Source organism: Chamaea fasciata, unplaced genomic scaffold, assembly GCF_029207755.1.
Source record: "Chamaea fasciata isolate MVZ Bird 193981 ecotype frontalis unplaced genomic scaffold, bChaFas1.0.hap1 SCAF_3, whole genome shotgun sequence".
NCBI classification, from domain to species: domain Eukaryota; kingdom Metazoa; phylum Chordata; class Aves; order Passeriformes; family Sylviidae; genus Chamaea; species Chamaea fasciata.
Window position 1 is genome coordinate 1,429,075 of NW_027094088.1, and position 15,576 is coordinate 1,444,650.

Below are 15,576 nucleotides of genomic sequence, written 5' to 3' on the forward strand. Positions count from 1 at the left end.
GGGCTCAGGTCCAATGCAGTGTTTGCTTGGGGGTCAGTGCCTGTGGGCACAGAAAGCCTGGAATTCCCAGTGCCCGGGGCTCCAGCAGGTTGGGTGTTTTGACACTGGGAGCAGCACCCCCAGTGTCCCAGGGGGGTGGCTGTGCCCCTGCAGTGCGTTCAGCCTAGGATTAGGTCTGGCATGCTGACAGCGCCGCCTCTATTCCCTCACGCAAATGCCTGATCCAAGCTCTTCTGTCATCCTTGCCCAATCCTGCTGCTGTTCAGTCATGCCCTGGGCTGGGAGCTGCTCCAGGACGTTTGGTATCAATGGCCTCTCTGCTGCTTACTCCGACAGCATTTTTATTTTCCCTCCCACGCGGCTGCTGGTGGGAGGTGCTGATTCATGCCAGAGACCTACCCTGCCAGTCCTGGAGCCCAAAGGCAGCCAGGGAGAGCTGAGCTCCTGCCACAGGTGCGGAAACAGGCCCTGAGTTTCCACCAGCAGGGGATTTTTCCCTTTTTGAAGGGAATAAATAAATATAAATCAGGACATACGGTTGTTAAAGCTGGTGTATGACAGGCAGTATACATCCTGGATAAATGTGGCCATTTCATTTCTGAGCACTGGTGGTTTTGTGTGGGGCATATGTTTTCCCACAACACAGGAGTTCATTTTAAAAATACCCCTGTTCTGTAGGCTTTCCCTAATGACTATTTTCCCCACACACATCCATTAGGCAACAACATATGCCAGCGTTTCTTCCTTAAAAGTAAAATCTGGCACACAGCGCACGGAGCATGAAATAATAAGATGTGATTAAAGCAGTGGCTGGAGCTAAGCAAAGCCAGAAAACGTGTGGCTGAAAGGTCAAACCCTGTCCTGAAATCCTGTCAGGGGTCACTTCCCTGCCTTGTCTGCATTGCTGTGAGAGGTGAGGCAGGGGTGATGCTAAATGGCTGCTAAAATCAGCACCTCCCGGCCTGAGGAGCAGGGTGATTCTGTCATTAAACGCTGAGGTGAGGATGCTGTGCCCTGCAGCTGCATTTTCAGTGTGATTTCCACCAATTCGTTTTTTCAGCAGCTTGTTTTGGGCATCTGAGAGCTTCAGAGGAGGAGTGAAAGGGCACAGAGCATTTACACCCACGTCTCTATCAGCAATTCCCCTCCAAACCCTGCAATGAGAGGTTCGAAGGATAACAGGGATTTTGCATCTGTGGGCCAGGCCCCCCCCTCGGTTAAGGAGCGTGTTCTCTGAAGCCAGCTTGGTTGTGATCCTTGTTTTAGCATCTTTCCCCACGGCTGGTCCCTGATGTTGGAATTCTGGAGACCTGGATTTGGGGCTTTTAGTGTGTAGTAATGGGTGTGAGTCAAGATGGAGGATTTGGGGTGTTGTCTAAGTCCTTCTTCTTCACCTTCTTCTTCATGGGTTTGGGTGGTTTTCTGTAACTGGGTGAAAAAGATTCACATTGCAGGCCTTGGCTGGTCAATAATTGGGTCAAACCCATAAATAATATAGGGGCGTCACCTCGTTATTGGGGGATTATCACTTAAATAACCTTGGGCAGAGTTAGAAGCGCTCCATTTCACCTCAGTTTCCCTAGCTTGCTAGTTAGGCTCAGGGCTGGTGAGTCTGTAAATACTGTAGATAGATAAGGAACAATAAAGCTCCAAGTCAAAACCTACATTGCGTGTGTGTTTTTCATCCCGACCTTGGCAGAGCGAAAGAAAGCAGAACTGTAACACCTGAGACAAGCTGAGCAGCACATGATGAAGGTGTGAGTGCAGACAAGTCCCTTGGCTGGCTCTGTCTCTGGGAGTGTTAATGCTGCCTGGCTGCTGTTCAGGAACAGTCTGGTTGCACGTGAATTGCTGAGAGGGAAAAAAAACAAAAATCCTTCTGGGATGAGGAGACAGACTGGGGGAGTCTTTCCAAAGGCAGCAGTGAGTTAGGCTGAAAATGCAGTGGTGTGCTGGACAAGGCTCCAGTGGTGTGCAGTTTTCCAGTGGAGAATGCAATGGTGTGCTGGACAAGACTGATTCCTGTGCCGCTTCCTCCTGTTCCCATTGCCAGGGGTTGCTTCTGCAGCTGATTTTTCCCAAAAAAAAAGAAAAAAAAAAAAATCAGGGCATGACACCCTGGAGGCTCAGTGTGCCTCACCTGGGTGCTGGCAAAACACTTCTCATATCCAGGGTAGCAGAGTCTCTTCCCAGGTCTCTCTTCCTGCTTTTCCTGTTTGGATCTCCTTCCCACCATCAGGGTTCCCAGACAAATTTACACAGCTGGAGCATCTTCCTGGTGTTTTCATTTCCCAAGGCTGCCTTTAAACTTCGGCCTTTTAAGCTTTGTTGGTAAGCGCACGGCATTTCACACAAAGGGCCTGAAAGTCTCAAAATCGGGGTGTGCAAAAGGAAAAGGGATTTTCTAAGGGGAAGAGATGCTAGTGAAATATCCTCCTGCATTTTGTAGGTTTCGCTCTCTCTTCCCCAGGCTTTTTTTGCAGTGGGGTTTTGTTCTTTGTGCCTGTGGCAATTCAGAAAAAAGGTGATGGAAAATCCTTTTGCTGTGTGAATGCTGCTGTCATAAAACAGATCCCTCAACACTGTGTTTTCAGGCTGCAATTAATGTGCAAGGGCATAATTGGAAATTTTTTTTTTCAGTGCATACATTGTTCAGTAATAACAACTTTATTCTGAAGTCATTACAGCCTGTTGCAGAAATCTGTATGTTTTTTTATGTCACAAAATGGAAATTTGCCTCTGAAATTTCCATGACACTATCAACCACAGAACAGTATTGTTCTTACCAAACAGAACCCTTGCTGAGAGTCAAAGTGCTATAAATATTTAAAGGAATTAATTACTAAATAAGCCAGAGTAGTGCCCCAGTCTTTAAATATTAAATGGAACATACAGGGTTGACAAAAAGCAGGCAGGGACACTGAATGGGGCAATTTAATGGCCTAAATGTAATTATTTGCAGTGCAAAGGCGACTATTAAAGTCATTTTGGCTTAATGACAAGCAGTACTCAAAATAGGAGGGCTTAAGTCCATGTTTTGCTTGCTGAAAGAAATTTCTGTGTTGTTTTATATTCTGCTGCAGAGGCCCCAGAGTTCACCAAGGGGGTTAATGAACCAGTTTGGGTGGAAAAAGGGGGCGAGGGAAGTTGGCAGAGGTTGTTTCATGATGGGTTTTCTTTGGGGCAGCTCCTGGGTGAGCAGCTCAGCCATGCCCAGCCTGCAGGGTGAGATACTGCAGTCATCTTCAGCTGCTCTCTGGCCATCAACTGCCTGGGAACTGCTGGAGCCCTGGGCACTGAGGATTCCAGACTTTCTGTGCCCACAGGCACTGACCCCCCAGCAAACACTGCATTGGGCCTGAGCCCGTGGAAAAGGCTCCCAAAATTGAGTGACAGCACTGGGATTGTGGGTGTGGGGTTTGGATAGAAGTGTGTGACAACACAGGGCACAAAACTTAAAGGTTTTAAACTATAGTAAGAGATATAAAGTGAGATGGAGGATTCAGGGCAGAGGCTGAGTCCTTCCTTTTCACCTTCTTCTCCATGGCTCTGGGTGGTGTTTTGTAATTGAATAGAAAAATCCACATTGTGGGCCACGGGTGGTTGGTTCTTGGGTTAAAAGTAAAAAATAATTGAGGTGTCATTTCTTAATTGGACAGTTCATCTTTAAAAGGCCTTGTAGAGAAAGAGGTAGAGGCCATTTTTTACTTTGTTAGCTGGAACTCACTTGTGAGACTGTAACATAGGTAAGAATTAATAAACACCTGAGTCTGAACAAGAAACACCATCTAGGCTCCAAAGTGTGCTATTTATTTATTTGTTTAATTATTTACCTATTTATTTCAAACTTTTTTTTTAATTTAAAAATAACTTTTTTCTTTTAAACTTCTTTTTCTATCGCAGCATAATCAAGTTTTCTGCCATCTGAGCTGACAAACTGAGAGAAGGATGTCTGGGCAAGAAGAAAGGTAGGTAGGTGTGAGCAGCACATGGGAAAATGTTCCATGGAAATCCTGGGATGTTGGAGAAATGGTTGTGTTTATACTTGGTCTTCCCTCTCCCACCTTTGTTTTGGGTTTGGTGGTTTCTTTTCTGTCGTTCTGTAGCCTGTGGGTGGATCCAGAAGCCCTGAGGATTTATATCAGGTAGCACTGGGCTTTTTTTCCAGAAGAGCACAGCAGAGTCTGTGCTTGTATTTTTCATATCACTTAACAGTTATGTGACATGCCTTGTGGGCTTATTTTCAACCTCTCTTCAGTTTTCATGTAATATTTGACCTCATTTCTGTGGAATAGATACATCACTGAAAAACAGGAGCTAGAAGGATCCTGCATGAAGAGAAGAGGTTTACAAGTGAAAAAAAATCTGCGCTTTTTTTTTTTTAAATGAAGACTAAGAAAGACAATTCAAGAAGAATTGGACTGAACTTTGAAGGTTCTTAAGCAAAAACACCCTGTAAATTCTTTGGATTTTTTAGTGAAGAAAGTCTTTTGACGCTAAAGACTGGAACTCAGTTTGTAGCAGCTGTTTCTGCACTGCCTAAGAGCATATGGCATGAAGAAAACCCCACAGTGTGAGGTGCTGCATAAAGAGAGAAAAGAAATAAAAAGAGATTTGCCCACGCTACAGAAGTCACCCATTGGTACCACGTGCTAAGGCCACAGGTGTCATGGTCCAGTCATGTTTCATTTTTGTGGAAGGATGACCCAAAAATGTATCAGCTGTGCAGCTCCATCACCCCTTATGTTGCGTTGAGCACCGGGTGTGGGCAAGGTTTCTGAAAGGATTTTGGTTCTGTTAGTGGGACTGGATGGATGGTGGCCTTTAGGTGCAATTGTCTTTCTCCAGACCCATCCTCTTAGCACCTCCTGAATGACAGGATGAGTTTGTTCATGAAATGGGCTGTATTTTAATGCCATGAAAACTAATTGGCATCTCAGAACGAAGATAATCCCCACTCGCACGTCTAATTAGAAGAGCAATCCTCATCCTCCTCACGCAGTCTCCTCTCAATTTAGAAGGAGCTCAGGCACAGAAATTCGCTTGTCGTCCTTTGAAGTTCCAGCTTCTAGCACGAGCCAAATGTGTGATTTTTTTTTTTTAAGCATTTGTATTTGAGAGAATCCCCCAGGATAAATAGTGTTTATTCATAGAGCAATAGATTACCGCAACACTGGGAGGATGTCACTGCAGTCAGAGTCCTGACACGGCTGAGAAAGGAGGTCGGGGGGGGGGATGCCACTCACAGCTGATCAAATGAAATGTGTCACTTGCTGCAGTAATCGTGATTTGGTGCGCTCACGGCTCTCTCCCCATCTGCAGAGAAACTCTCCCCGGCTGATACCTGCCTGTAAAAGCCCAGGTGAAGTGACACTGCTCTGAAAATCGAGGCTGTTGGCAAGATGCTGCTTGGATGCTCTGGTTTTCCAGTGGTGGCAGAAAGGTCTGTGGGATCCTGCTTTGGAATCCTACCCTCAAGATGGAGTTGGATACGCTCCGGCCCGTTCTGTCCCTGCTCCTGTCAGGGACCTCCTGCAACGCTTGCAAATCTTTTGAACCTGAGGGAACCTGTAGGTGTGAAGGTGCTCCCAGGTAGACCCTGACGTAACTGATGGCAAAACACGCTCTTTATATACCTGCAGGAGCAGAGAACACAGAAAAGGCAAACGTTTCACCCAAATTTCTCATGAGCAGCTGAAGAGGCTGAGGCCGGGCTGAATCCTCACTCACACAGGGGGGGCCTTGGAGCCAGGGAAGTTTGTCAGTCTTTTGAAACAGGCTCTTGGCTTCCCAAAGCCAAAGCTGAGCATTTCCTAAGAAACATCTGCCTGCGGAGACGGGGCTGGCTTGGGCAGTACAGGACCAGCAGGCAGATGGTTTGTTTTCCACAAACGGGTTCTGTTATTTTGCAGGAATTGTGAACTGAATGCGGGGTGAAGAAGGTGTCTGGCTTTGCCTCCTGGTGTCTCCTGAAACAGGCTTCAAATGGAGCTGGAATTCCTGCTTCCCTTGTGGCCCGATGGTGAGTTTGTGTCCTGTTTTCTGTCTTTAGGGCTTGCAGCAGGCTGCCGTTGTTAATGGACAATAGAACGGCACACGGGATGAGAACAGAGGGAACTGCCAACGTGATGTATGGATCCATTGTCCTCCAGGAGCAGTGGCAATTAGAGGGCCATCTGCTTTCCTCTGGGGACAGACGACAAAAGACAAAGACTGAAAATACCCGTAAAATTGGGGGTGGCCCTCTGAGGGTTAATGAAAAGCGAAAGGAGTTCTGTTCTTTTGGCTCTGAAGGGAACACGGTGGAACGTTCGGGCTTCCTCTGTGGAGACCTCGCTTTAACTTGTCGTTTGAGCTTTTTAATTCCACTAAGGGCTAATTGGGACAGCGGGGGCTGTTAAAGGAAACGATGTAAAACCTGATCTGTGTGCGCTTCCTCCGGCTCCCCAGAGCATCATCACAGTAAATAAGAGCTTTGCCTGTGGAGATGGATGCTGAGGGCAGAGATTTCCCCGGCAGAACTCTCGGGGAATGCTGCGTGTCATTCCCTCCCCAGGTGACATGAGATTGCTCCTTCTCTGGGTCCGGGTGTCCTGGGTAGGGGTGCGGGGAGGCCGTGAGAGGAGGGGAAGGGACGAAAACCTTGCAGGAAGAAAAGGCTGCAGCAGCACCTGAAGAGCCTTCGGTGGGAAAGGAGTGTGGAAGCCGTTTGGGAGGGATGGGTTAGCTCACCTCCTCCCTTCGGCATCCTCTGACGGTGGGAAAGGTGGGAAAGGACGGTAAGGATGACACCGCATCCTCCGAGCTGCAGAAAGCGGCAGGGAAGCCGCGCTTTGCCCCTTTCCTGAGGCACGGCGGGGCGGGGGGATGCGCGGGGGTCTCGGAAGGGCGGCTGCGGTAGTTGCCGAGGGAAGGAGAACGAGCTGGGCTTGTGAGAAAGTTGCCGTGCTCGGGAGGGGAGGGGGAGGCCGCTGCCGGGGGCGGCACAGCCACGGGCTGGCAGTGACGCAGCTCCCCGGGGCCCCCCGCCCGTCTCCTCCGCCCCCACTCCCCTTTTAAACCGCGCCGGAGCCGCCGAGCGCAGCCCAGCCGAGCGCAGCCCAACCAAACCCAGCCGAGCATGGGGCCGCGGGCGCTGCTCGCCCTGCTGGCCGCCCTGGCAGGTGAGCGGGGAACGGGATGCAGGGATGGAGGGGATCGCCCCGGGGTCACCCCCCGGGAAGGGGCGATGGGGCCGGGCTGCGGGGATGGCGCTGGGAGAGAGCTCCGCGGCTGCTCCGCCTTTATTTTTATCCCGGCGCAGCATCTTCGCACAAAGACTTCTCGCTGCCGTCTCCTTCCGAGAGTGCCGCTGGGTTTGTGCCCAGCGGCTCTGCAGGTTTAACTAACCGGATTTATTTATTTTTTTTTTTTTTTTTTGCACGCGGCAATAAATCCTAAAACCCCGCGGTGAAATGAAGCTTAAACACAAGAGGATGAGGTGGTGGCTTGGCTCTGGAGTGTTTTATGCACACTTACATCATTGCGTGAGAGTCGGTGTCGTTCTGGGTTGAGTGTTTTGGCTTTAGGTCTGTTAGAAGTCTCCACACTTCTGGGACTTGTCCTGGGACTGTGAGGAAGTTGAGTGCCTTCAAGTGCTTTTATTGGAATCGAAGAGGGAGGGTGGAATCCGGGGGGCAGAGACCCCGGCACAGGGAAGCTCACCACACTTACACCATAGATTCTATGGGGGGTTATTACCCAGTGGTTTGGTTTTTTGTTTTTTTTCCTGTTTATGCCATCAAACAGATCAGCTGCTTCTTGACATCCTTTGTGGCTGTCTGTCGTGCTTTCAGATGTTGAATTGGTTAAACATTAACTTCAAGAACTTTCTGGCACTCCTGCAAATCAATATGCCTAAATTTCGGCGATCCTGCCTGGGAAGCCACTGTGACATTTCGATGAGGAATGACACTGCACTGAGTCATCTGCACTGATGAGACAAAGCCATGTGGGCATTTCATTAGGGACCCACCCGAAGATCTGTTCTAACCTTGGAGATGCAGCCAACAACCCTGTGAATTTGTCCTGCTTTTATCATCGCTTTTCGTGAGATTCATCAACTCTCAGCGCTTAGGCAAAACCAAATCATCTGCTGGGCAGACTTGGTTCAGGAGGGTAAAGCAGAGCCGGGGTTTAGCTTTATTTAGTGGGGGGGTGGTTTGTTTCCAGCTTGGTGTTCGGGTGCTCTGGAAGCCCACAGTGCTCCCCTCTGGTGTGTCCCTGTGAGCCAAAGGGTGGCTGTCCTGCTGTCCCTGCCGGGGTGCTGGCCTCTCCCCTCCTGGGCACACTTGGGCAGGGAGGCAGCCGTGTTGGCCAGCCCCTTTAGCTGCCAGGTGGCCCCAGGTGGGCTGGCACTGCTGAAGTGGGGCACTGCTGGCTCCCCACTGCCACAGCAGCTGCCTCCGTGTGGTATTTCAGGCCCTGGCATGCACTGCAGGCTCATCCTGTTTCTCCAGGCAGGTTAACATGACACGTGTCCAATGCCATTTGGTTCTCCTGACGTCGTTGTGATGCTCCCTCTTTGTTCGTGCTGCCTTTCAGTGTTAACCTTTTGAATGACACAGCACGGGCAGTGGGGACAACCTGCCTTTGTCCTCCTGTGCCCCTGGCAGCGCTCAGGGGGCGGCCTGGAGTGGGAGAAGATGTGCAGGAGCTTGTGCGCTCTGGGCTTTATCTCATCACTCACAGGAGGTGCTCTGTGGCTGTGTCGTTAAAAGGATAAAGTCAGATGTTTGCCCTGGTGTCCTGGCAGGTTTGCTCAGGGGCTGGAGGAGCAGAGGAGCCTCCCCCAAAAGAGGGAAGGGGCTCATCCCTGTGCTTTCATGTGTGGGGAGACTGGGATCGGCTCCTGCTGTAGGAGCAGCATCCCCAGCACCTGTGGGATTGAGAGAATGTCTTTTTAAGAGCAGCGCTTTCAGTGCCGGGGGCTTTGTCTCCTGCCGCCACGTGTGTCCATCCTGCTCCTCCATGCACAGGGCAGGGTGATAATTATTGATTTGCATAATGAGTGAAGGAACTGGGAGGCTGCCTCAGTGAGCCCTGAGCAGCAGAGCCGGGGAGAGGGTTGGGGTTGTCTCCGTGCAGCACCAGCTCTCCTCACACAGCACCTGGCGCTCCGGGAATGCTGGGGGAGGGAGGCAGTGCTATTTTAGGGGAATCCCTTCTGTGCTCTCCTTGTGTGGGTTCCCATCTCTGCTGGCACTTGCAGACACGGGGAAGGGCTGGGGGCTGCAGAAGCACGTCCCTGCATCTGTGTTTGGGGGAGAGCACAGAAATACCAGCAGTTATTATTGTATTATTACTCTATTGCACTCTGAGTCAGTGCTCCAGGGGATGTCTGCTTCCTCTGCCAGCGCACAGAATAAAGGTTGTGTTGCTTTAAATGGTGCAGGGCTACCTGCTCCTGCCTTCCTCGGGGCAGTGTTCATCCTCCTCATGCTGAGAGGTAAATCTGACCTCCTTTACCTTCGTGATGTGCTGTGTGCTCATCCATTTCTGGAGGTGTCTCTCTGACCCAGCCACGGAGAGGTCATGGCTGTGTTCAGGGCTCTCCTGACCCCTGGAAGGAGTTCAGAGCTGCACCCCAAGCTGCGTTTGTGTGATTCTGCACCTGTGGGAGCCAGGATTCAGCGGGCTCACACTCCTGTGGCTGGCACAGGTGTTTAACCTCACTCCTGCAAATCTCCAGGTGCGTGGGAATTGCCACAGTTTATTAATAACACACAAGCTCATTAACCAGCTGGAGGCATTGCAGCAGGGATGGCAGAATAAGGCAGCACAGAGGTTTTATTGGCAGCAGCTTCTTTTCCAAAAGCAAATTCCTTGGCCCAGGTACAGGAGAACTGGTGCAAGGAGGAGGTGTGAGTTATCCCACATGTCCTCAGGGGCAGAGACAGAGAGGTGGGTTGTGCTGCTTCCTTCCAGAGTAGTTTTCCACTGAGATTGGAGGGGCTTCTGTTTATTTCTTGGAATGATAATGGGCCACACAGGGAATGGAAATTTCCCTGTGCCTTCTGGCTCTCTCCGTCCTTCCAGGGGCCACCTCTGAGTGAGACAGCGTTTCTCCAGCAGAAATTGCTGCTTTAAAGTCCTGAAGAATGCTCTGCTCTTGACAGGGAGTGCACCCAGAGCTTCTTCCAGAAGCCAGAAGATTCTTGGGGTGCAAACAGGCCTCGCTTGTTGGGTTTGAATTATTATCTTTTTACCATCAAACAGGTGCAACTGTATAAGGAGCTGATTTGAAGTAAAGTTCCATTTTGGAATTTCTTTGGTGTTGCGTTTTTCGCGGGTGGGCTTATTCTTGGCGTGTTTTATTTCAGTGCTGCAAGTGTTACCATGCCTCTTCTCTCTTCTCTCAAGTTGCCACGGCTTTTCCATCCAAATAAGGAAAGATTTCATGTGGGATCTGCCTGGTTATGTTGACTGCCAACCCAAAACTCGAGCTGGTCCCTCTCATCAGACCAATTTGACTGAGGACTCCTCTCAGTGATGTTTGTATTAATGAGTCTCTAATAATTGTTTTTTCTTCCAGGTGCCAGCACAGTTCCAGTGGAAAAAGACCACACTGAGGAAATGGTGAGTAGCTGCTTGTCAAACCAACCTCAGAAGAATATCACTGATGTGTTCTCCATTGCTTTAAAATCTCAGGGCAAGGCTTCATTTTTTTTCCCTAAGCCTGTGAATAATAATAAATCATTATTATATGAATAATAAATGCCATCATCTACTCCCAGCCCCTTCAACCTGACCCCAGAGCCCCTGCACTGGTTACTGTGATCATCTAGATCAGCAAACTCCTGGTAATAAGCACAAGGAGTTAAAAGACGAATGGCTCCATAAATGTTTCATGGCTCCTGTACCCCCGGCAGAGAGGAGCTCTTGTTCCCACCAGCAACTTCAGCACCTGAAAATCATCTTACACTGAGGAGATGCTTGGAATTCGAGCACATTGTGGGACTCCCCTAAATCAATCCATCTTCTCTGCCTCCAGACAATCCAGTTGAATGTTGAGAGCTGAAAACCAGGCAGGACATGGAGCACACACAGGTGAAGAGAGGACAGAGAGGTGTTTTAGTGTGCTGGCAGTCCAGACTGCCTTTGGACAGACCCTACAGGACAATCCTCACCCTTCCAATGTGTCTGTTTATTTTCTGGGGGGATGTTACCACACGTTGTTTGACTCTCCTTTGCACTGAGCAGGGTGTTGAATATTTAAGAAGGTACAAAAGAAGCCCCTTACCTCTGCAAACCAAAGGGGAGATGAAAAGAGAGGGGAACTCTTCCTACTGGTACAGGAGTGAGGGGCAAAGCCCAAACGCACAGGATTACTCCAAACTCATTGATAGTAGCCCGAACTCCAATCTCGAAGGGGCTTTTCTGCCTGCTGGGTGAGCAGGCGAGTTCCCATTTCTGCCCTGAGGGTTTCCTGTGCTGTTGTGTCTCCTCCAGGTGACCCGGTGCATAGTGGAGGTTCTGTCCAACGCTCTCTCCAAACCAAATGCTCCCCCCATTAATCCTGAATGCAGAGAAATCCTGAGGAGGAGTAAGTACAGCATTGTCTGAACTTGGGGAAGGAGTTTGGGGCAGGGTTTCTCTCTGGCGAGCTGCTACTTCAGCCTGTGTGAAACTGGTGAATCCAAATTTCAGTGCCAGAATTCAGGTTTCCTTCTCTCCCAGGGAACAAACAGCCTGAGCTGGGAATTGTCTGGGATTCTCAGCTGACCCTTGTCCTCTCCTCTTGAACCACCTGGAGAGTCTTAGAGGATTTGCAAACTCTTTAGGTAGCCTGAGAAGATGATAATTTTTATATTTGATTTTTTTTTCAGTCAGTTTTTTAAAAACTTTTAAAGTTTGCTAAAAAACCCAAAACTCTGGTGTTTTTGGGGTTGTCTTTTTATTTTTATCTGTGTTGGGCCAGCTCTGACATTCAAAGAACTGAACACAACTCCAGATCCCACTGATTTTTTTAATGGGAATGAGAGCTGGCTTGATTCAATGCTAAAAATGTGATTAAAAAAAAGCCAAAGAAGGAAAATTATTCCAGAAATTCCAGGGGAACCTCTAAAATGCCTAATTAAGTGGAGTTAATTAGTTAGTTAATCCTTTTCCAGGCAAGCATGCAAAACAGTAGCAAACTAATGGTTTTAAGAGCAGAATTAAGAAATCAATCCTGTCCAAATTTCCTCGGTACTTTGGGAAGCCAGTCACCTCTCTGAGATCACACTTCATCGGAGGGTTGGATTACTCCATGGTGCTGCTTCTGCTCTTGCAGGTGACAAAAACGCCAGAGAGAGAAGTGAAAACAGACAGCCTGAGGTGAGGCATCCCAAAGAGGCAGCAGAGACCCAAAGCCATCCTGCTGGGAGCGTGGAGCAAGAGCAGAGGCAGGCAGGAGAGGACTCCAAGAAATACCTGGCAGGAGGTGATGAGGAGAAGCTTGCTGGTGAGGGAGGTAAAAGCGAGGAAGGGGAGGCTGGACAGCACACACCCGCTCAGGAGGAGACACTTCACACAGAAGACAAAAAGCACTACCAGGAAACCGGGAGGAGGGAGGAGGAGGAGGAGAGGGATTTCCACAGTGAAGAGGAGAGCAAAGAGGGCAGGTGCTGTGAGGATGTGGAGGCTGCTGTTGTCACCAAGAAGTCCCGCTCTGAGGGCCTGAGCGTGGAGGAATTCCGTGCTGGGAGTGAGCAGAGCCCCAGGGGCCACTGGCAGCTGGAGGAGGGAATAATGCGGAGCCCCTCCAAACAAAGCGGGGAGGGTGAAGAGGGAGAGGAGGAAGGGAGGGAGAAATACCAGCAGGAGGCTCAGGAACGTGGTTTCTCCCACCAGCAGGAGCGGGAAGAGTCTGAGGAGAGCGAGGAAAGGGAGGAGAGGAAGGAGCCCTACAAAGCCAAAGGCTCTCATGGGAAGCACAGAGCAGGTGGCTCCTCTGAAGAGAAGAGGGGCCGTGGTGGTGACAGGGGGTCACAGCCAGGGCAGGCCAATCTCTGGGAGCAGTGGAAGCACCACCAGAAGCACCAGGAGGAGACTGAGGAGAAGGGAGGCTCTCCTGGGAGGCCCGAGGAGCTGCAGGAGGAGGACAGGCCTGCAGAGCAGGGCAGTGAGGAGCACAGGGACAGCTGGCAGCACAGCCAGGAGGGCAGGGAGAACAGGAGGCATCAGCACAGTGAGGAGAGCAGGCAGCAGCAGGGGACTCACCATTCTGAGGGGAGGATGTTCCATGACAGTGAGGAGGAGCTGGACAGGTACCTCAGCAAGGACAGGCAGCGCCGTGTGGGAGGGAAATCCCACCTGTGGAACAAGGAAAGGTCCCTCAAGGGACAGGCCAGGAGGCACCACAGCACCGAGGACAGCCTGGAGGAGGAGGACGAGGAGGAGGTGCAAAAGAAGCATCACAGCAGCGAGCAGGTGGAAGATGAGGAGGAGGAGAGATTTGCAGAGAGAGAAGAGCACAGAGGCCGCGTCCCTGCAGAGAAGGAGAAGAGGACCGCAGCGTCCTACAGGCCTTTCTACCCACTGCTGTGGTGGAAAAGCCAACACCTGGACAAGAGGGACAGTGCAGGGGAGCAGCTCCTGGAGGGCAGGGAGGAAGGCAGGCCTGCCCTGGCCGAGAAGAGCCTTTTCCCTGACTACAATGACTATGAGTGGTGGTCAGAGAAGCAAGTCCAGAGTGCTCTGAAGCACAGGCGCAGCGAGAAGAGGAGCCCTGGCAAGACAGCCAGGTACGGCGTGGAAAGGCAGTACAACAAGATGGATCAACTCGCACAACTGCTGAACTACAGGAAGAAGGCAGCGGAGCTCCCGGAGCTCTACAGCTCTGGAGAAGACCTCAAGAAACGTCACGTGGCTGGGAATGACAGAAGGAGCCTGAGGCAGAGGCCCCTGACAGAAGAGGAGGTAAGTGCGCAGCGGTCTGTCTGAAAATCTGGGGGAAGAGCACTTCAAATCCGTTCCCAAGGCAGCTGGGGAGCTGCCTGGAAAAACACAACCAAGGTTAGTTCACATTTTGAGAGAGGATCTTCAGCGATTTAAAAATCTGCTGGATTTTTGAACGGCGGAACTTGGAGTTTGCCGAACTACCCCCAGGACAGTCTGTGGGTAAAGCCACAGCTCCTGTCTGCTGCAAGGCAGGGAGGGAAAGATTTTATTCCTCTTTGGGCCCTCGAGGCTCTACAGAGTGACAAAACCGAGGTGCCACTGCAGCAGGAGCAGAGGGAGAACTGACAGCACCGCTTTGGGCTGTTTAACGTACCGAGTTGGAAAGTGACCCGGGTGTTTAGAGGGAAATCAGCTGGAATTGCAGAGCAGAGCCCTCATTGCACCTCTGAGTCCAGTTCCTGCGTGTAGTTGACACCTGGTGAATCCTCCAGGATCCAGGAGAACTGAGCCTGCTCCCATCAGCCGCATCCCTCTGTGTGCCTCACAGTGTCTGTGCATTGATTAACACGGGTGTTAATTGGTGTGAACAAATCACCGCGGTAATTTCGATGCTTTCCTCATCCTCAGCTCAGTCCAGAGCAGGGAATTCCACCGCTCTCCCAAAAATGAGCTGCCCACACCTGCTCTGCTCAGGGACTGGGAAGTGGCAGGGCAAGAACCTTCCTTAGAAACGGGCTTCTCTCTCCTTTCCACAGAACAAAACACTTGGCAGCGTTAATAAATAACGACGCGTAAAAACGCTGTCCGTGTTTTCCCAGGAGAAGCAGCTGGAAAACTTGGCCACCATGGATCTGGAGCTGCAGAACATCGCAGAGAAGATCAACAGCCTGAGGAGAGGCTGAAGGCGTGCTGGCAATCAACGCCTGCGCCCTGCGGCGATTTCACTGCCGCCGGATCCTTGTTTGCCCCAAACCCAGGAAATCCTACCCACTGTCCACTCTTGTGTAGTGATTTACACAGCTCCAAGTGTCTTTATTTTGCTGTTACGCTCCTGAGACCCGAATGGCATGAATTTTAGTGACATCACCTCTCCCGTGGGCAGGTATTTTTAATATGCTTTTTGGAGATGATTGTGTTAGTGTTCTTCAGGAATCTATTTGTCTGAGTTTGCAATAATAAAAACCATTGATCTTGGACCAAACCTTCTCCTGGTTCATGTGGCTGATGGGGTGATCTCAGAGCGAGCTGAGATTTTAGCAGCTTTAAAAGTCACAAGGAGCCCATCTGTGCATTTTGTTAGCATGAGAGGGAAGAAGGCATTGGAAATGTCAACAGTGATTTATTTCTCGTTTCTTTACTCATTTCACAGGGATTATGGCACGTTTGAAAACTGGGATACTGTGTCAGTGGCACTGCTGGTGAAATGGAGCCAGTTTGATCCAAATGAACTGTTTATTTCTCAAACTGATCTATGCAAATGTGCTTTTCCCACGCTATTGTTTTTATTGTCACAGTATCTCGGATGAGCAGCCCTCTAGAATGAAGAGATGGTGAAATCCACATCCTCTCCTTTTACGGGTTCTTCACATAAGGAGGAGAAGAAAAGAGAGAAGAGAAACTTCCCAAAAAGTAGAAAAACAACACTGGGAAGTT

General features: G+C 50.2%; 1 protein-coding gene across 4 annotated transcripts; it reads left to right on the forward strand.

The window, feature by feature from the left end:
• The first annotated feature begins 5,957 nt into the window (after positions 1-5,957).
• CHGB (chromogranin B) lies at positions 5,958-15,124 on the forward strand. 4 transcript variants are annotated; one of them, XM_066177682.1, is made up of 5 exons: positions 5,958-6,022; positions 10,574-10,617; positions 11,491-11,584; positions 12,314-13,941; positions 14,742-15,124. In XM_066177682.1, the coding sequence occupies exons 1-5, from the start codon at positions 5,986-5,988 to the stop codon at positions 14,823-14,825; spliced, it is 1,887 nt and encodes a 628-aa protein (XP_066033779.1). In that variant the 5' UTR covers positions 5,958-5,985; the 3' UTR covers positions 14,826-15,124. The 4 variants fall into 4 exon arrangements, with proteins under 4 accessions (XP_066033779.1, XP_066033780.1, XP_066033781.1 ...); XM_066177683.1 differs by lacking the exon at positions 5,958-6,022 and adding an exon at positions 6,517-6,556; XM_066177684.1 differs by lacking the exon at positions 5,958-6,022 and adding an exon at positions 7,068-7,163 and having other exon boundaries at positions 14,679-14,764.
• Positions 15,125-15,576: the final 452 nt, after the last annotated feature.